This window comes from Pararge aegeria, chromosome 17 (assembly GCF_905163445.1).
Source record: "Pararge aegeria chromosome 17, ilParAegt1.1, whole genome shotgun sequence".
Taxonomy (NCBI): domain Eukaryota; kingdom Metazoa; phylum Arthropoda; class Insecta; order Lepidoptera; family Nymphalidae; genus Pararge; species Pararge aegeria.
In genome coordinates this window covers 1542645-1564258 of record NC_053196.1, presented here as the reverse complement: position 1 = coordinate 1564258, position 21614 = coordinate 1542645, and the positions used below count along the sequence as shown (strand labels likewise).

The window sequence follows — 21614 nt, the reverse complement described above, 5'->3', positions numbered from 1 at the left end:
TACATCAGGCTTAACCCACGCCTCAGGTTGACGGACGCACGGCGTATGGTGCAGGACGTGTTCCTTGCTTACCCTGCGAAGTGTTTCTCAAGTGAGCCATCTGAAAGGTCCGTCAATTATCACTTTTTAAATAAATATAATAATTGGTAATTTACAAAAAAAAAAATTATATTATTCGAAATTGTAACACTTAATAGTTATAAATTAGTATGTGCAATAACTGATACCTTCTATCAGGAAGAGATCCAAAAGCTATGACACAATATCGCAAGATTTTAGCTTAGTTTTTGATTCAACCATTTTAAATTAATTTATTATATTTTGCATCATTTTCTAAAGAAAACTGTATCTTAGATAAATTATGTAAAATTGGTATTTTTAATGTTTTCACCACTATGAATTGAATAAATTTATCTACACTAGGAACTTCATCTCCTCCCACAATGAATTCGGTAACAATTATGGGTCATACGGTAAGGTGAAGTAATACAAGATTGCAAGGTTTTAGTTTATGTCCGTATTACTGTGCTTCGATTCTTAAATTATATATATATATATTTCTTTAATCATCATCATCACCTCAACCAATGAGAAGTGATGACCACTCTGGGCAGGCGGGTTGGTCATCGCAGGGCTAGACTGATCGCACCGGCGTCGCTGCTGCCCGACACTGGTCCGTGCCACTTATTCAGTCTAGCCAATTTGAAGTGGTTATAACTTGCCACTTACGTATGCGTACGTTATGCGTAGTCCACCACGATGGCCCAGTGCGGATTGGTGGACTTCACACGAGCGTTTGAGAACATTATGATGAACATGCAGGTTTCGTTACGATGGTTTTCCTTTACCGTTGAAGTCAGTAATATTTTAGTTACTTATAAACGCATATAACCTAATAAAAGTGAGAGGTCTCTCCCCCCGAAAGTGAAGACAAAGACAACTGCAGTTACGAGCTGCGGCTTTCGTAGTCAGTTCGTAGAGAAACAGACCGTTACTCACAAAGGTTTTCTAGCCATAAACTAAAACAAGATACACTTAGTTAAGAATCAAGTGTAATCTAAATTGAAATCTTCCTCGTTTTCCTCAACAAAATGTCACACGAAGCGACAGCCATTTACACTGATTCGGAAACACTTGTGGACACTTCGCCGCAAATTGTTTCTACAAAAGTGGTTCCACTTTACAGAAATAGAAACATTTACAGAGACTTGTGCTTTTCAGTTACAATTATTTTACACTTTATAAATTGACCAGTATACTCCGCGACTTTACCCACATGGATTCGATTTCTTGCCACTTTGCATTGATTCGATTGTGTGCACAATTCGGTTCAAATTGTTTCTATTAAGAAAGCTCTTAGCTGGTAATACTTTTACGAAACCCATTCTCTCAATTCGATCACACTGCAGCGAATAGCTTTTCTAAACTCGTGTTTTAACCACGTATTTATAACACAAAATTTTATATTTACACACTATCCGCTTTTCCGTAGTCAATTAAAATATAGAGCAAAGGAAACTAACACTAGTAAAAAAGCTATTTTTTTTACTCAAAATACTGAAAAATACAACAAAATACACCAAGTCCTTTAAATATAATTTATTACCTATTCAGAGCTTAGTGTGTTTATTTAAGTAATTAAACAACACTTGCTATCGTGAAGAAAGCTGCTTTCAAGGGAATGTGAACTCTACAAATTCGAACTGGGCCAGCGTGGTGGTCTTGGACCTGAACCTTTCTCATTGTGAGAGCAGACCAGTGCCCAGTAGTGGGCCGGTAATTTAAAAAGATACAAGATACAACAAGTCAAATCTAAATTGAGATCTCCTTAGTTCACCTCAACGGAATGTCAAGTGATTGAAACTGCATTGGCTCGACAGCCATTTACACTGATTCGAAAACCCACTTCGTCGCAAATTGTTTTTACTAAAGTGGCTCCACTTTACAGAAATAGAAACACTTTAACCAAGACTTGTGCTTTTCAATCACAATTATTTACACTTTATAAATTGAGTAGGTATGCATGCTCGCCGACTGACGTCCGTGTGGATTCGTTTTCTCTTTTTCTATGCAAAAAGACTGCGCAATATTTTACGTCCTAAGATGGAGAAAATAAAAAAAGAAGATTATTACAGTCATCATCGTCATCATCATATATATATATAGTTACGTGACGGTACTATAGTTTACGTGACGTTAGACGTATGACAATAGAAAATCTGTGCGACAATATAGCACGGTGACAAAGATTCTCCAATAAAGATACGCAGACGCCATACAGAAGGGGGTTGTCTGCAAAACTAATAAACTACAACAGCTGTGCAGACTAGCTGTTATTGAAGACTAAAGAAAATCGTTCAGCCATCGTTATGTCTGAGGAGTTAGGACTAGGTAATATCGGCTTGAGGTCTTTATGAATTCGAAGAAATCGCAAGGCAAGAAGATGAGTTTTATAAGTTACTAGCGTACCCAGCCCGCTTCGCCGGGCTAGATTTTGCTTTATTTTATTTAAACAATAAACTTACAACATTTAATTTTTAATTTAAGTCTCATAATATATTAAATCATTTATTTATCTCCGTATTCATTCTCTTCTATTCTCTTCTCGAGCGGGTGAAGATCATTATCTACACCCATGTACACTCAACCATAGAATATCATCATAGTAAATAAAACCTGTATTTGACAGTTTGACAGTTCAAAAATAGGAGTGCTCCGATCGTCAGCAAAGTTTACAGGATTACCCTATGAAAACAATTTGGGACTCTTTTTTGTCTGTCTGAGTTCACAAGTTTTTTTCTTTGCTGCCTGATTGGCGATATTATTAGCTTAAATTCAGATTTGTAGAAATTATTAGATTTTGACTGATTTAGAGAAAAAGCAAAAAAAAATTATATTTGCCATTAAATTAATAAATGTGATTTGCCTATGTCTTTCATAAAGTCACAAAATAGATATTAGTTCTCTGTAAGAGTTGTGCTCTGTTTAAAGGCGATGGTTTTCCACTTACCATCAGGTGACCTATCTGCTTGGTCCATTGATTGTAACATATAGAGCTCGCTTGCCTAGAATTTGCCTAATTACTCTTAATTTCATATTATATGTGGCGGGTAAAACGGTACGCCAACCAGGGCATCCCAGATCTTAGTGGCTCGTATTAGAAACAACGTAATAACAATCTAAAAAAATAAACATTGCAAGTTCCATTCAAAGAATTGTCGATCCTATTTTAAGCAAGTAAAGTTTATTATCGCGTAACACCGCATCTCCAGTCTATCTCCCTCCGAACCCAGCAAATAACCCTTGACACGATTGCCGAGCACTCCAAGCGATGAGCTATCTAAAAAAGCTGCAATATTTTATTTATTTTTCATTCGCTTTGAATTTTCTATTTAAATTTTTAAATAACGAGGCTGTTTCCCGATCTGATGGATATTTTTAACCGAGCAATTTATTTATGTATTCATTTGTCGTGAACACAAACAATTACATGCATTCAGCCATTTCTGGAGTACAACATTTGAATACAACTGAGGTTGATATAAAATAAAGAAGTTGTTAAAAATTACATAATTTATTGAAATTAAATATTTATTTTGCTAAATATGTTATTGGTGCTTAGGATATAAAGTTCCTCATATTCTGCTGATACATCAACATGCAAAATATAAATATTAAATTATTTTAATAATAATCTTGTTTGTTTATAATTTATAATTATATAAAATAATGTTTTGAGATTTGTAGTGTAATATAAATTTAGTCTAATATTAATGTCATATTATACAATATATTACATTATTTTCATATTATTTGGTGGGTGTATTTATGTTGGTAAGTAAAACCTTAGTAAAACAATAATTAATAAGTATACCCAACGTTTAATAAATATCGTATTTTAAGATCAAATAATCCGATCAAATAATACGTAGTTTTTATACGTACTTTGTCAAATTATCAAATACTTAAATTATGATTAAAATCTATTCTTGAAGTTATACTTCTTTTGGCGCGTTAGGGAAAAATGGTGAAAGTAAATTTTTACGATGCGCGCGCACACCGTCACAAAAAACCGACAACATGAAGTTAGCTATAGTCAACATTTTAGTTTTTCTAAAAAAAGGTTTGACTGTTGACTTTCAATAATTCAAACAATATTTTTTCTATTGTTTGTGTCATTCTTTCTACAAGCGTAGAATAAGGCGAAAAATAAAATTTTTGAAGAGATTTTTATCTTGTTACGCCAAAGAAGGATAACTTCTAACGCGTGTAAATAAGTACACACATGTTAAGTTTTAAGTTTATGTTTATTTTTTTATCGTATAAAAATTATATTTTGACCGCCACTTTCTCAAAGCAGGCTTAAAACGTTTCAGAGACATTAATTGGATATCTTTAGGTAACAAGTTAAATATTTGAATACACATAGGATATACTTCTCAGGTAAGTAGCGGTTCTTGGACATCTGTCCGAAACTAATTTATCGGAATTTTGATAAATGATCTCTGTCGATTCATCGTTATCTTAAAATTGTCATTCGACCGAAATTAATAATTAATCTTATCTAACATTTCCCGACGACAGATCGAATTTAGTCTGCAATTTCATTTTGACCTTTCCCTCTTAAGGTCCTGTTGATAAGATTATTTGGAACTTATAAATACAACTTGCCAAGTGGAAATTTTAGTATAAATTAATGAATCTAATGTGGCACTCATAAATACCACAAAACCGCTAAGATTCCTGTGTAACATTTACAATCCGAAAGTATGTAAAATGTTTAAAAAGAATTAGAAATTATGGATTCTGTCTGTGTAATAGATATTTTTTGTTTTTTTCTTTATACGACAATACACACATCTAGCCCAAAAGTAAGCGTAGCTTGTATTATGAATACTAAGATAGCTGGAGAATATTTTTATGAATATAATACACATAAATACTTGTAATATACAAATAAACACCCAGACACTGAAAAACATTTATGTTCATCACACAAAACATTTTTTCAGATGTGGGAATCGAACCCACGGCGCAGAAAGCAGGGTCGCTGCCCACTGCGCCAACCGGTTGTCAATGTATTTATGTACTAAGAAGTGAAAAAAATACACGAAATGGATTTCGCACTTTATACTGAACTGATTTTAGGGATTATTTTTTATGTACGACGGGGATAATTCCATTTTATATGTCAGTTCAGGAATTACTGACTGCTTAATTTAAGAACTTAACATTAATAATCTGTTCGTATCGTTAAAAATCAAAGGTTTTTTTAATAGGTTATAGAAATGCTTCCCACCTCATCTTTTTATTTTATTTAAGTGAAACTTCTTTAGAATCGTTGTTATTTCAAACTCGATGAAACGAAATAATAAGTCCATAGAGACTTAAACACATAAATGTAAAGGATTCAGCCGGCGAGAGAATGAGAACACATTACACATTTTGTTTCCTATTTGAGTTTCCAAAAAGCCGAATTATATATAGATAAAGAAACCAACACATAAATGTATAAGACTGAGTGAGAGAAAACATTATACATTTTTTTACCTATTCTAGTTACCATGGAAACCTTACATTTATCCTAATAGTTCTGATACTCTACATCCACCTCAATCTCTCGTAGGCTACTTTTCAGAAGTTACACTTCTGACGTGTGTGAAGAAATTGTACAGGATTTTTTTTAAAGTAATTACTAGGGCGGTCATCTTAAGGCACACGTCAGCGTGTGCGTGTTATGCAGGTGCGAGTGGTGCACTCAACATGTTGAGAGTAACTTTGCTACCTCGTGCGTGAACCTCGTACTCGACACAGATTGGCTGCTATCGTCTAACACGGTAATTTGTAGGGTTCCGTGCGTCCGGGAAGTATACAACGGATTCCCCGAGTGTCTAACAAAGCCAAATAGGGGGGCATGCCATGATGGTTGAAAGTTTGGGTATACATTAGAGTCCCACATAACCTCCGTCTTGTCCCAGGGACGAAGTTAGAAAGCTGTTCCACCTTGCAAAAAAAAAGGTTCCGTACCTCAAAAAAAACCTTTTATTATCCGAAAAAAAATTTTTATAAGTAAAATAATATACTACGACTATACACACATCGCTATTTAGCCCCAAAGTAAGCGTAGCTTGTGTTGTGGGTACTAAGATGACTGATGAATATTTCTACAAATAATATACATAAATACTTAGAATATACAGATAAACACCCAGACACTGAAAAACATTCATGTTCACCACATAAACATTTTCCAGTTGTGGGAATCGAACCCACGGCCTTGGACTCAGAAAGCAGGGTCGCTGCCCACTACGCCAGTCACTGCGTCACTACGCCAGTCACTGCGTCACTACGCCATGTGATTAACATTAATGTTTTTCAGTGTCGTCTGGGTGTTTATCTGTATATTATAAGTATGTATGTATGTATATCTATATATATAAACGGCTGGACCGATTTCAATGAAACTTTCAGGCAATCTCCGGATTAACCTGGCGAGTTATCCTGTAAAGTTTAGTGACGATCGGAGCACTCCTATTTTAGCGGGCTGGGTACGCTAGTTATTGATATTAATATTCACCAGTCATATTAGTACCCATAACATAAGCTAAGCTTACTTTGGGGCTAGATGGCTATATGATATTGTCGTAGTATATTTATTAAAAATAAAAAAAAACAACTCAATGGAAAATATAAACAAGAGTTGACACACTTTATATAGATTTTTATGATCATCAAGAGTCTATAACAGTCTATTGCTGGACTAAACGCTGGGCAGCAGTGGCGTGCATAGAGGGTATGCAAGGATATGCAGATGATATGAAATGAGTTATGTTAATCCAGTAAGAGTTATAAAAACGTAAGGGTAGTCTTTTTATAACTCTTACAAAACCTATCCTTAAGTTTTTATATAATCTGCATACCCTGTGCATACCCTCTACGCACGCCACTGCTGGGCAGAAACCAACCCGTCCAACCAACCAACCAACCAAACCGCCGCCCATTCTCCGTCATATATGACACCGGAATAGGAGGGTTGGTGATATCTGTATTCTTATCTGCCGTCCGGCACGTCATGATACATACTCAAAAAATAAATATTTGATACTACCTCTAAGTAAAGGACCATAAATAAAATACAATGCAGTGGGAAGATAGCCAAGTTCTTCTTTCTTTTCTTTCTTTATTCTCGTACCCCCACCCTATAGAATTTGAGCAGTGCGACCTTTTAATACACAAGAAGGCTCACATTTTAAGCAATCTTTGGCGATTATCTCACGCACAATAGTATTAAATGAAAGCCTACCTGAATAACTCATCACATTTTAATCCTTCATTTCAAAATCAACGGACGTATGTTCTCTGGGCTCAACCTTTCATTAAATGTACCTTCATACAAATATATGAAGCGCATGAAAACGTATGAATGCCATATATTATGAATACGGAATGTGTTTTCACAAAAAACTCGCTTTATATGTAATTATTTACATAAAACACTGAATAAATGGAATGAAAGGAAATTATTACGCATTTTTTTTACAAAATTAAAACCTGTATGATGTTTCATGTTTCATATTGATAGACTCGTATTACAAGTTTTTAGTTTACTCGATTTGTGACTGTTGCATCGATGTTATGTTTCTTTATACTCTCCGGAGTAATAATTAAACCCGACCCTTTAAAGATTACATAGGTCAACACGTAGAGCCCTTTTTATACCAAAAGACAAACGGTTTCCACGGAATTTGTAAAAAAGCCTAATAAACGCAGCCGGTTGGCGCAATGGACAGCGACCCTGCTTTTTGAGTCCAAGGCCGATTCCCGCAACTGGAAAATGTTTGTGTGATAAACGTGGATGTTTTTCAGTGTCTGGGTATTTATCTATATATTATAAGTTTTTATGTGTATTATATTTATAAAAATATTCATCAGCTACCTTAGTGCCCATAACACAAGCCGTTATATTGTCGTAGTATATTTTATTTATTATTATTATAGACGCAGACGCGGGTTTTTTTTTCTTAGAAATGTTAAAGGTGCGTGGTAGAACCTGGACCTCCGAAACTGAAGTCGAAGTCCTATCCACTAGTCTTTAATTAAGCCTCATATGTTTGTATTATACCGGCCACCAGGCGCTTCAGATAAATATGAAATAAAAGTGAAATGAAATATCTAAGAATGTGTACTACCTACCTACCATGTGACCATTTGACTTTTCTACCAAATGAAAATTTAGTTTAGTTTAGAGAATTATGTATAACAGACTTAGCGACTATGTATTTATTTCTCCTTTCTATATTATCCATCTTCTTCGTCATGTCACAAAATGTCCCTAAACGTAAAAGAAGTTCTTGTAATTTCACTCTTTAATTCTCGTCAAAATAATGAGACGCGGTGAGAATTTCAAAACTCCGCCTTTTTTGGTAGACGGTTATAAAACTGATAACGAGCTGTGTCCCAGTTTTTCTTAGTAAGTACAATTTCTTGCACAAAGCTTATTCCAGATATGTACAAATAGTAAGGACTCCGCCGTCCCGGTTTACACAGACAAAGAACGGAAAGGATATCATTGTTCAAACTACGTAATGACCGGAGGAAAAACGTTCCAGTTCACGGAAAATTGCTACCATTGTAACTGTAAGAAATTCATCCCAACTTACATATTATCAGAGGATGGGGAAAATAGCTTTGAGTGGAGCCAACTTAGAGTAATACAATAACGGTCACTCGCGACTTAATACGCGTATAAGTCAACTTTAAAAGGTAGACATATGCCGTCCCAGACTTTTTTTTAAGAAGCATTAAAGGGGAACAACTCTGTCATACGTGATTTTATCGAAACTTTAACCGTTTACGCAGCGCACGCAGCGGAAGCTCTCTGAACTTAAAAAACCTTGTGCTATGCTCCCATTGGTCTTAGCGTGATGATATATAGACCATAACATTCCTCGAGGAATGGGCTATCCAACACAGGCATAATGTTCAAACCGGATAAGTTCCTGAGATCATCGCGTTCAAGTAAACAAAAAAACTCTTCAGCTTTATGTATTAGTTTATAAGATTCGTCGTCTGCATAATTTTCAACAAAGTTACCGACATAGCTCAACGAGCTACAAAGGTAAAATGGTAAAAGGTTGTATTTCGTTGTCGAGTTGTGCTTGTATAGTCATTCTATGAATGTTAGTTTTCGTCCGTGTCCTTATTTGACCTTGTAAACACAGCTGATTTTTTGGTTGCTTCTGCTTATTTTATGATATCTGCCAACTTTGTACAGTTATTTCTCTGAAAGTATTAATATTTATTAATAAAAACAAATATATAAATCATTGTAAAGTAGCTTTTGTGGTCGACTTTTCCGGATTATTATCGGTTACTTTTCTTCGGCAACCGTTAGTTTACCAGGCAAAGTATCCTCCAAGATTCAAGCCAAAAATAATAATTTTAAGTTAATTTTGCTATGGGCACTTCTGAGACTAGGGCGCGTTGGAACCCTCGTAGCTTTGTGTTTAAGTTGGCGAACGAAGTTATCACCATCCCCTTACAATTATGTAAGCTGGTTGAGCTGAACATGGGTAACAAATAAACAATAGATAATAGATATACTTTTGCATTTATAATATTAGTATGGATGTCGAAATTACACCCCGCCCGTCTTCTCCGTCTAGCCTTGTATGTCAATTTATGAGCTCGTTCAACCAGTTTCAGCAAATGCCAAGCACTCTCGAATACGCTCGACTGTTTATTGTGAAATGCAAATCGTCGAGACACTGTACAGGCTTATGCTAATACGATGCAGAACGGCCGGAGGTACGCCTACCCAACTACCAGCCGAGCAGAGAAACCTCCAAACTGTTAGCAAAGGATATAAACTGTGTGTCAAACACTGCATGTATTTTTATTGATTCATGCAACTGCTTAGCATTCATATAACGGCATATTTCGTATAGACTCGTTGCCATTTAGACGGATATACGGACGGAACAGACTTCGATTAGAAGAAAAAGAAGACGTCAAAGAAAACATTAGATGCACCATATTCTACGTGAAAGATTTTCAGCAGGAACATTTGAAAGTTTAGTGGGTGAATTAGGAGATGATAACTCTATAGCTTTTAATCCCGATTGTCTATTTTTTGATCTCGAGATATCTTTTGACAATCAGTTTGGACGAATTTCAATAGACGTAAGATAACTAAAGATTGTGTCGCCGTCTCGTCGTCGACAGATTCATTTTCATTATATCTAAACTAGACGTAAAGACGGCTCTTCGCAGTGGCAAAACATTCTTCTAAAAACTCTTATCCGTTATTTTTCTGGGATCTGTCTAAATGTGTACTTTACATGGCTACTTAGACAAACAAAGTGTTCAACTCTCATATTAATTTGGCATATAATATATAAGTAATGAGGGGACGCCTGCCTTTGCCAGACGTATGATCAGACCTCTGTAAGGACTATACCACCATTTTCCATTAATTGGACATATACTGCTCTTTAGACGGACCTTCTTAGTAGGGCCTGGCACTAAATAATACGGTACTATAAAAAAAAAATTGCCTAGGAACTGAACTTTATTATGAATCACATGTGATTGACATAATATTTTAAGCAATTAAAAATAACTTGCTTTAACGGTGAAGTAAAACATCAAACCTATATGCTCAGACTTTTTATCGTATTATTCTCTAAAGCGTGTGAGGTGATGAGGTCTAGCAATCCCAATGTGGCCAGTGTGGTGGACGCCCTAAACCCTTTACATTCTAAGAGGAGATCCGGGATCTGTAGTGTAGGTAGTGGGTTTATAATAATGATGATGATAAATTTCGGTTTCTACATAACCTCACTAAACATAGCGTAGACTATTGCTACGTCAGGCGTAGATGCGTTACGAAGGCTTGTAGCTATGAACTACGTAGTTGGCTACGTGACTGATGACTTGCTACTATACTATATGTGATTTTACACCCTTTCTTAGTGCAGATTTAAGGAAAAAATGCGTTTCCCTTGGCTGCACCATCAGGTGTGATTGCAAGCGCTGGTCCATATATAATTTCTTCTAATAATTTAAAATGACATTGTGAGATGGTGATAACAAAAAAAAAAAAGACCCGGATAAGTTTGTTGTGGGCTTCTTCTTAGACCGGGACGCGTTTGGAACCCTCGTAGCTTTAGTCTTAAGTTTACGAATGTGGTTATCGCCATCATCTCACTACCGTGTAATTCTTATGTACGCATCAAAAGTGCCACCTATGGGCCTACTTGAATAAAGATATTTTTGACTTTGACTTTGGAATTAAAAAAAAAAACAAAAGTTACTCGAAACTCCTAAGAATGGAATAAATACTACAGGTAACATAAAGCTGTGACCATAACATAACCGAGTGGAATGAACATGGAAAAATTACCTCCCATAATTGAATATCATTACCTCAACCGTTGAAAGCCTAGCGCGACGGCCTCAAATTGCCACTTAAAGTCGCAAATTAGTAATTTCGCTGAAACCGAAATGAGTTCGCATTTTTTTCAATTAAATAACACTTTAGGTTATATACGTCATATACATCAAATGCCTTTTTGGTCTAGCATTTTTAAGTAATGGTCACGAGGTCATCTGTTCAAATCCCGGTTCGGGCTAAAAACTGTTAGTGTGTGTGTATTGTCTGTTATTCGTTTAGTTTGTCTGTTATTCGACGGCCGAGTGGCGCAGTGGGCAGCAACCCTCTCTCTCGTCTTTTGGTCGTGGGTTCGATTCCCACAACTGGAAAATGTTTGTGTGATGAACATGAATGCTTTTCAGTGGCTGGGTGTTTATCTGTATATGTATATTATATTCATAAAAAAAAATATTATTTTCAGCAGCTATCTTAGTACCCATAAAACAAGCTACGCTTACTTTGGGCCTAGATGGCGGTGTGTGTATTGTCATAGTATATTTATTTATATTATTTATTTATTTAGTTAGGAAATTGGCGATGTCAACCCCCTTGCATTTGAGATATGTATCCTATGAGAGTCGAGGCCTGTGCCCACTTGTGGGGCTTTAATAGGCTGCGCATGATGATGACGTCTTTTTACCTGCCCACCAAATTCTTAAAGTGGGTATTTGAGAAGATTAATAAAACCAGACGAGTGATTGGCGAAGTGGACAGCGAGCCTGCTTTCCGAGTCCAAGGCTGTAGGTTCGATTCCCACAACTGGAAAATGTTTGTGTGATGAACATACATGGTTTCCAGTGTCTGGCTATTTTTCTGTATATTTTAAGTATTCATGTATATTATTCATAAAAATATTCATCAGCTATCTTGTAGCTAGGTGGCGATGTGCGTATTGTCTTATTATATAATGTAAAAAAAAAACTGCCAACTTAGCTACAAGACTTCAAAGTACTACAACAGTTATTTAACCTGCTTAGCAATCGAGGTCGTCTAATACATCATTTCTCACCATGCACTTGTTAGGAAATAGGGAATTATAGCACTTTTTCTATGATAAACCCGATGATTATATTAAATATATCAACAAATCATAGTTTGTATACTCATTGATAGTGTATTGAAAATAGAATAATGGCCTTTAGTAGACTGTCAAAGAAAAATATAGGATCTATGGCGGGAGACGCTAGTTTGACAAGATCGATTGGCGGGAAAGAAAAGTTAGCACGGATTTTAATTAATTAATTGAGAAAAGGAGATTAAGTAAAGTATTGTGGATAGAACGTTACAAATTGGGAATAGATGATTTATAATGGAAACGATATACTTAAGGAAATATTGTTGTGACGAAACAAGAGTCGTATGTATTGGTGATGGAGTTGAGATAAGTTGTTGGTACTATGTTGGTACCTGATGTTGCATCAGATAAGTATATCTCTTATATCCTTTGGGTTATTCAGGTATCATATATGGAGCCCTAGCATTATTTCATACAGATAGCTTATGTAGCATAGGTTGCTCTATACAAACAATTTGTTTCAAAAGTCCTGATGTTATAAGTGATCATAGTAGTTATGTTTGACCTTTCTTATATGTCTTGTATCAAAGGGCCTAGCGTTATATCATATGATAATGTTGTAATTGTGTTTATAAGTCTTGTTTTAATTGATTGAATAAAAGAGCAACGGTAGAGTTTCTTGCCAGTGGTCTTCTCTGCCGAAGACAGCATTCCGAACTGGTAGTAGAGTCATTTGAAGGTAACAAGTAATATGAATTATAGAGAAGCTTAATATACAGTATTAGAGTCAGTCCAGTTGTTTTATTTCACTCCTTGGGAAGTTAGGTTTATAGAGTACAGACCCACAACACTGCTCTAAAGCAGGTTTGTGGGCTTTAAAGATGTCTTTTATAAAATGAATACTTTAATAGTAAGGAAGAATAGTAGTCATTAGAATAAATAATTACTGCTAAGAAACTAGGTATTTAGCTTCAATAATACTGTTAATTAAAGAAAGATCTAAGTGCCATCCTGAACATTGTGGGTATTGAAGTGAATAAGTGAATACCTAGCCTTCCATTCTTTTATATTTTTTTAGCACACTCCTCTAATGCAGATATACTTGTAGCTTGAAACTATTCAGATTCTTTCACGGTTATTGCAATCAATGCACAATGTTATGTGGAAAACTTCCCCAAAACATTCGAGAAGCACCGTTTTTATAACATTTTTCAATGTTCGTAGACACTTTTTTTTATTTTAACTAAGAAATCCCTATACTTGTATGCGAAGGTGCGTCTGTTTGTTTGTTTGTTTGCTTGTTTGTTACGTATGTTCGCCTCAACCGTAGAACCGATGTTGACGAACATTCGCACACATGTAGGTTGCGTCCCCGTAATATTCCTCAAAAGTTAACCCTGTAAAATCACCCGAGAAGTTTTTAAAAAAATTGCATTTGTTAACGTACGGCATCTTAAATTAAATGATAACAAGAATTCTCGAACCATATAATATTATTCTACTTAATTGAGTTACTCATGGAATATTATATAAACGGAAACCTTTTGAGCCGAACAGAACGTTGGAATGAAAATTAAATAGCGATCAAAGGACGCTATTAGAGTCTTATTAAATTATTGTGTGTTGACAGTCAATTGCGTCTTGCGAGCCTCTAACAGATTTAAGGAATGTACAAAAATCTGGACCAAAATTAAATACTCTATAAAAAATCTGAATAAAACACCCAATGTCCAAATAACCATAAGATCATCCAAACGGATGATATAATGTTGTACTGAATTTCATAATAACGCTTCTTTGTTTTTTTTTCGATCCCTTCTACGCAAAAAGTTTATTCAACAGACAGCCACATTGGAAAATTGTCATTCACGCACGTTTCACTACTAGAAATTTATAAATAGAAGATTATTTGAATCCCCGCAATTTTATCCTTGGATATTTTTATGAATGAATGAATAATGAATGAATACACTTTTATTGTACACCAAAGAAAAAAAAGTAGTTACAAAGATATAAATACATATCAAGAGAGTACAATTTGGTGGCCTTATCGCTACATAGCGATTTCTTCCAGCTTATTTCTTTTTATTTGTTTTGTTCACAAAAAAATACAGGACTCAATATGGGTGTAGACAAATGGTTGCATGCAGCTTATTAGATATTAAAACACTCATGAGATACTGTTATCATACTCGGCTCATGTAATAAACCACAACCACATTCGTGTTTTAAAACCCCTTATTATACAACAGTTGCATAAATAACTATTATAACTTTATGTACCTACTAAAGTCCCACAGCAAGTTGTTTGGTACCTCTTGTATCAGTGAGTCTCTCACTCTGGCTTTCTGGCTTCATCAAGAAACGGATCACGAATTACAGATCTATTTTAAAAAAATTGTTCAGGCGGATCATCAAATTATATCAAACCGATAATTTCAATAACAATTTGTGACATAGGACGGAAAGGGACGGATATTTGTCCTTTCCAATAAAACAGCTCTTTCTACAAATTAAAATGAACCTTAAATAACTCTTTTTAAATAAAAATAAAAAATGTTTTAAGCGATTAAATTTACTGTAACATTGCCATAAAATACGTCTTGAGTGGAGTACTGCATATATTTTTAAGTCGATAAAAATTTAATCCACGAGAGTCGCAAACGTGTCATGGTCTGACAATAATCAATAGCTCATCCGAAATTCTTTACGTTATCACTGTATATTTTTGTAAATTAACGTGTTATTATCTTTCTTTTCCAGACGCAATAATCGCTTCATCAAAAGTTTCCGAAAATAAGACTGCCGGTGTGTTAGCTATTGAAGCGGTCGCAGATAAAAAACAGTGTCTGCGCTTTATGGACCCGGAACTTCCTTCTCAACGGACATTCTTCTAAAGTGAGTTTTACAATAATGTTTAAAACTACACGAAACTTAAATACACGAAATGATTTGATACAAATCGATTCGCAACACTTGGAGAGTATTTTCTTGTTAGCGTTGTCCCATGATTGAACCTAAGAAACTTGGGCATTTTCTCTTGATACAATGTGTGTGGACACTCTACATTATAATTACTTTAACTACCATAAAATAAAACTTTTTAACAACTCACAAACGGGTAGGCGTTTGTGATTTGTTAAAAAGGTTTATTTTTTATGAATATTGTACGAAGAGAAAATCACATAGACCAAAAACTGACAAAGTTCTCTATCATATTTGGTAGACGATATCTCTCTATCTTTAGACGTTTAAATTTTATGTAAATAATTCTGTTAATATGAGCTGTACTCTGTAAACATGTTTGTGCCTGTCATATCAGTTTTCATCTATTTATTATCTGGATAAAAAGACATATTTCCAAATAGTTCATGATTATCTGTTGTCTGTGTTAAGTAGTCAGGCGGGAACACGTAAAAAAAAAACTTGCCCTCGATTTTATAATTGGCAAGAATACATAGGTTAATTAGAACTGGTCTGTGTTCTCCAGCTAGGGGTGGTCCATGCCCCACGCGGCACCCGCTACCGCCATGTCGGCCACGCCGCGCCACCCCCACTTCTTTACAGTCGAGGTCGGCGACACGCGCTTCACCATTCTCAAGCGATACCAGAACCTTAAGCCCATCGGCTCCGGCGCTCAAGGAATCGTGTGGTAAGTCTGTCTCTCTCGCATTCTCAGCTAGGGGTGGTCCGCGCCCCACGCGGGTGGGTCGAGGCCGGCGACTCGCGTTCACCATCCCTAAAGCACTATCAGACCCCAGCCCAACGGCTCTGGCGTACGGGGAACAGTGTGGTAAGTCTGTCACTCTCATCCCCAGCTAGAGGTGGTCCATGCCCCACGCGGCGCCAGCTACCGCCATGTCGGCCCCGCCGCGACACCACTTCTACACGGTCGAGGTCGGCAACACGCGCTTCATCATCCCCAAGCGCTACCAGAACCTCAAGTCCATCGGCTCCGGCGCGCAGGGAATAGTGTGGTGAGTCTGACTCACCTATTGCAGCGCTTGACCTCGGTTTCACCTAGTGATAAGAAAGGGACCGACCCAAATGTCTAACAGTTTCTACGCGGCATGATACCGAAACGCTGAGCCGCTTGGCGGTAAGGCTTTGTTAGTGGCGGTAGCTGCGGCTGAAGCCGACCACAGGAATCTAAAAAAAAAAGTTTCCAGAAATATCAAGGCGCTTATAAACGGTTAAAGCTTTTTAGAAATTATAAATGTTAGATACCTTCAATGCAAAAGTAAGCTCCATATGACACTGTAGAATTGTTGTTTGTGCTTCACTAGATGTTATTATTTAGATGTTATAATTGTTTCGTAGATTGCTGTCAGTTGTCTGTTGTTTTTTTTTGTGTACTGAATTAACGATTTTCTTTCAGCTGCAACTTTATTGAAACTAGAAGCCTACTCTGTCTGAATAAAAATCACTACTGTCAGAATAAAAATCACGAGTTCTGCACGCAATTCATTTCTAGCATGCACTGGATTTGCACTGTTCTCCTAGATAGTTACATATCGATGCAAGTCTGTCAATATCAACCGCTTATCATATTGTCCAATGATTAAATATCATTTGAAACGTGGTTGCAAGTTGCACAGCTCACTTCTTAACTTTATTGGCTTTTAACTCTAAACATTCCGGGCAGAAATTTGCAAAAATGTGTAATGTGGGTTTTATGGAAAACAACTATAGGCTCACATATTAGCAATTTTTAGCTAAACTAACAAAATTACTTAAAGATCGCCACGTTTATCTCACCTTTGTTGTGTAAAATTAATCATAATGTTTTAAAAATTGATTAGTTCTATTAATCTAATATATTTTATTACATAATTGAGTCACGCCTAACTTTTATCTCCTTGATTCTTGAAGTTATCTCATTCTTCTTTCCTTTACTATCGTGCATTTGAAAAGTATCTACATGCACATAAAGTATGCATCTAATTCTTCAAATTAACTTAACACTTCAATTCAAACCTCAATGAAACGAGTAACGAGGTGATTTAGTGAATGAGTTCCATTAAAACATCAAAATACGTCGGTAATTTGTCTGCCCGAATCGGCTACTCCCATAAATATTCTCTTTAAGCTCATCGCATATATACACGCTGTACGCGGCGAACGCAACGAATTCAACGAATTGGGTACAATCCTTTGGATTACCTTCTGCGATTAAACTACAAATGGTCAAACGCATCAATCATTACCGCATTTTTTATTCACCAACGAAGTTATTAGGGTGAAAATGTTAAAAATTTTAATCTAGATATGGTCTTATTTTGTAAAAATAAGTAGCATCGCTGTTGGATTCCTAATAACTGAAAAATATTCCTCATAATGAAAAAATTAAAGAAAAACCGCATTTACGTTATATACCGCGCTGTGGATGTGGATAGTTGTCAAAGCATGGGATTTGACGATGATGAGTTTCGTACTACCACCTTATAAGATACATCAAGGAGCTACAATGTGCGTTTGCGCAAAAAGGAGGAATCGAATGCTAACGCAACAGTTAGATTTGTTTAGATTTGATGCACACAACGACCAATGGCGAATGAAGATGTTTCACGCCTACTTGAGGCAGAGATAAATTTTAGTAGTAGTAGAGCCTTTTGTGACAGAGCTCGGCCGGGGAATACTACCGTTATGGTTATTTCTGCCACCAATCATTGTGACAATGCTAAGTACTGGTCTCAAGGGCGTGGTTGCCGATGTAATAACAGGCACATGAAAATTTCAAATAAGAAGAAGAAAGAAGATTTACTTACAATCAGTTGGGCAATCTGCTTGGTCTGTCAATTATGACTATAAAAAAGACTAACTAATAGAAGCGATTGTGTTGTAGGGAATTCGAAAATTCATTTAAGCGGTGCGGAATTGGTCGTTCGGCGTGTACAAATGTGTTATTTGCTTTATTCTCTTTATAGCTGATCCAGTTAGTACGTTTGCCGATAGAAATGATTCAGTTTTACTCGGTCACACTCGGTGACACAGTGTTCACGATACCGACGCGGTACACTGAGCTAGTGCGTCGCGGAGAAGGCGCGCAGGGCATGGTGTGGTAAGCGAACGTTGGAAAACGCACGCGCTTCAATGTAACCCACTCATCTCGCTTTGATTGTGATGACTAATCTATCATTTGGGATATTCTTTAGGTTCAAGGTGGTGATGTCCATGATATTCATAATAACTATAGCAAATGTTGTGACAGAGAAGACTACGATTACCTATACCATGAGTCATAACATTCTGATTTCCACTCTACGAATTTCATAAAATCAACTATTTCAGAGTTTGGCGATTAACTGGTAAGACAATGTTATACTAGCTTTGAAAAACTTGAGATATTGTGTGCCACAAGGCAGTACCCTTAGCCCAAAAATATTACTAGTCTACGATAATGGGTTGAGAGTTCTTCTAGAACTAGACGCAACAAGACTAACATTTAATATGCCAAAATATTAAATGCAGTTAAAGCTACTATTGTAATTTAGAGTAGATTGTAAGCGACTTGCAACAGATTCCTTTCTGAACTTGAAATCCGAAATGCCGATCAATATGATCGGCATTTTGAAATTCAATATTAAAATTCATTGTTTGTGGCTGTATTGTACGATCAGCATTAAAATTTTAATTTTATTTTTGTTTTTTTTTTTTTATACTTTTTATTTTATTTTTACATTTTTTTATCAAAAAATACTGTGATATGTTCAATTTTTAAATAGCAAAAACCTACCGCGTATTTGATAGGTACATTTTAATCACGACATTATTAACCAATAATAATTTTAATGCCTTAATGTTAACATAAACATTAATCCATTCCACATAAAATTTAACATGACGTGTTTTGCATGGCTTTTATATTAATGCCTCATAAGTTTGTTTTGTTAACTTTGTATTTGGATATTTATATTTTTTTTTTGTTTTTTTTTCAATACAGTGGGGAAAACATTAAATACTGATGAATATAAAAGCGAAAAGTAGGAGCTGCATTAATACGGACTGCGAAGTGTATTGCATGGCGAGGGGCAATATTAAGCAAAACTATCCCTGAATCCTCACTCCAGGGCCGTGTTACACGTCACTGTGGCTTTTGACTATATTATATATGCACTATTTAATGGCAACAGAAGGACAAGTAATCAATCTAGAAATAGGAAGTGCATTGTTATTCATTAATAATGGACTACGTGGCACTTTGACGGTTATCGTCGATAACCTTCACGGCCTTGACTCTATGCCATAGTTATGCTACGCAGGAATGAAATAATTCAGGGCATTACATGACGTTGTTTTGATACACTTCTTAAATGTTTTTCGGTTTGAAGGCCAAAAGATTGATGTAGATTGAGTGTAGAACCAGGGCCCTGTACTGAATACTTTTCACAGCGCGGCCTACGACACTGTGACGCAGCAGAACGTTGCAATCAAGAAGCTATCGCGGCCCTTCCAGAATGTGACGCATGCGAAACGTGCCTACCGCGAGTTCAAACTCATGAAGTTGGTCAACCATAAAAATGTAAGTAAACTTCCTAGACCGATTTTTCTCTTTAGCGTGGACTCTCAAACGAGCCATGGTCTGAGTCTGCAGAACAAGACTGCTTAGCTCCGTTTAAGCGCCTCACATCTATTTTGTTGTTACTAGTCATTAAACCGATAGTACTCTGGGTAAATTTGTCTTTGGCGGCATTAAACATTCATTAACTTATCAGAAGAAGAATTTAAAGATGATCTAATTGGCTTCACTAATGAATATTATTTCAATTATTAATTAATATAAAAATGACTCTCCACCCATGTTTATGACAAGTTATTTTTTTGTGATTCCTTCGCCTTCATGCGATCTATGTATTTCCAGATAATCGGTCTGCTAAACGCATTCACACCACAGAAGAGTCTAGAGGAATTCCAGGATGTTTATCTTGTAATGGAATTAATGGACGCGAACCTGTGCCAAGTGATTCAGATGGACCTGGACCACGAACGCATGAGCTACTTACTGTACCAGATGTTGTGCGGCATCAAACATCTCCATCTCGCTGGAATAATACACCGGGTAAGAGACAAAATCTAAGTTACTTTGTTACCTAAAGAAGATTACGAGCTCTGTCAGAAAGCTTCGCTTGACGTGCCTGACATGCAATAGTCGACTCTTCTGGGTCCTCGTTGAGCTTTGTAAGTTTTGTCAATCCAGTCCTATCTTCCGTAGTAGTCTTCCATTTTAGCAACATGCATCCCACATGCATTGCAGTTAAAATGTAAAAATATGAGAGATGCTTGTAATCTTTGGAATAACATCGAGCTATGAAGCTACTTCATTGAAGACCACTGAAAACGCATGTCAAGAGCCTTAAGAAAGAACTGGTTGGATCGTCCTGTGGGAATAGCCCCCAAATCTTATCAAGACAGATGGACGTTCATAGTCATCATCAATACTGATTTTGAACATTTTAGTATATAAAATTGAGGACAATTATTTGGTCCTATTGATATGTCCTTTTAAGTGACTAGGAAATTTTATTCAACTTTCAGGACCTAAAGCCGTCCAACATTGTCGTAAAAAGCGACTGCACGCTGAAGATCCTAGACTTCGGCCTGGCTCGCACGGCAGGGACTACCTTCATGATGACGCCATACGTCGTCACCAGATACTACAGGGCCCCAGAGGTATGCATTTACATTTAATACTTTCTCTCTTTCCGGATAGACTGGGCAATGCTCAGATAATCTATAAATCTTCTCATCTTTGACACCTCCATTAAAAGTAAGGGATAAACCTTGTCCTTCTTAAACACAGGTTGTGTTTAATAAGTGCAACCTTTATCCCTTTCTAAACTTTACTACACGTGAACAGAAATCCGTTGAATGGTTAGATCTGCAGATGGAACCATTAGCGAGTTCTAAAAGCCAGAACGGTGTCAGCAAACGAATGGAGCGTACAGTTAGGTAATACACCGCCATCTTGTCAATAAGTTAATCCCGGTGTACTTGAACACAGCGACTGTTCAGAATTCGGCGTGAGATCAATTCTGTTATCCTCTCAGATTGCTTGAGATAGTAGGCGATCTTTTGCAATAATGAATTGAATTAACATCTAGTATAGTAGTAGTACATTTATGCTTTGGGGAAATGCTTCCGAGGTCAATAGAGTTTTTTTAATAC

General features: G+C 36.2%; 1 protein-coding gene across 5 annotated transcripts in view; it reads left to right on the top strand.

The window, feature by feature from the left end:
- LOC120630977 (stress-activated protein kinase JNK) overlaps positions 1-21614 on the top strand; it is a 143013-nt gene that overhangs the window by 114709 nt on the left and 6690 nt on the right. For 2 of the 5 annotated variants that reach the window (XM_039900350.1, XM_039900351.1), the window contains 5 exons: positions 15213-15347; positions 15940-16101; positions 19842-19971; positions 20311-20508; positions 20985-21119. In XM_039900350.1, the coding sequence (XP_039756284.1) occupies positions 15953-16101; positions 19842-19971; positions 20311-20508; positions 20985-21119 (612 nt within the window). In that variant the 5' untranslated portion in view covers positions 15213-15347; positions 15940-15952. Of the gene's footprint in view, positions 1-15212; positions 15348-15939; positions 16102-16267; positions 16427-18376; positions 18511-19841; positions 19972-20310; positions 20509-20984; positions 21120-21614 lie in introns of those variants that run through there. The other 3 variants (XM_039900352.1, XM_039900353.1, XM_039900354.1) reach the window with 3 other exon arrangements.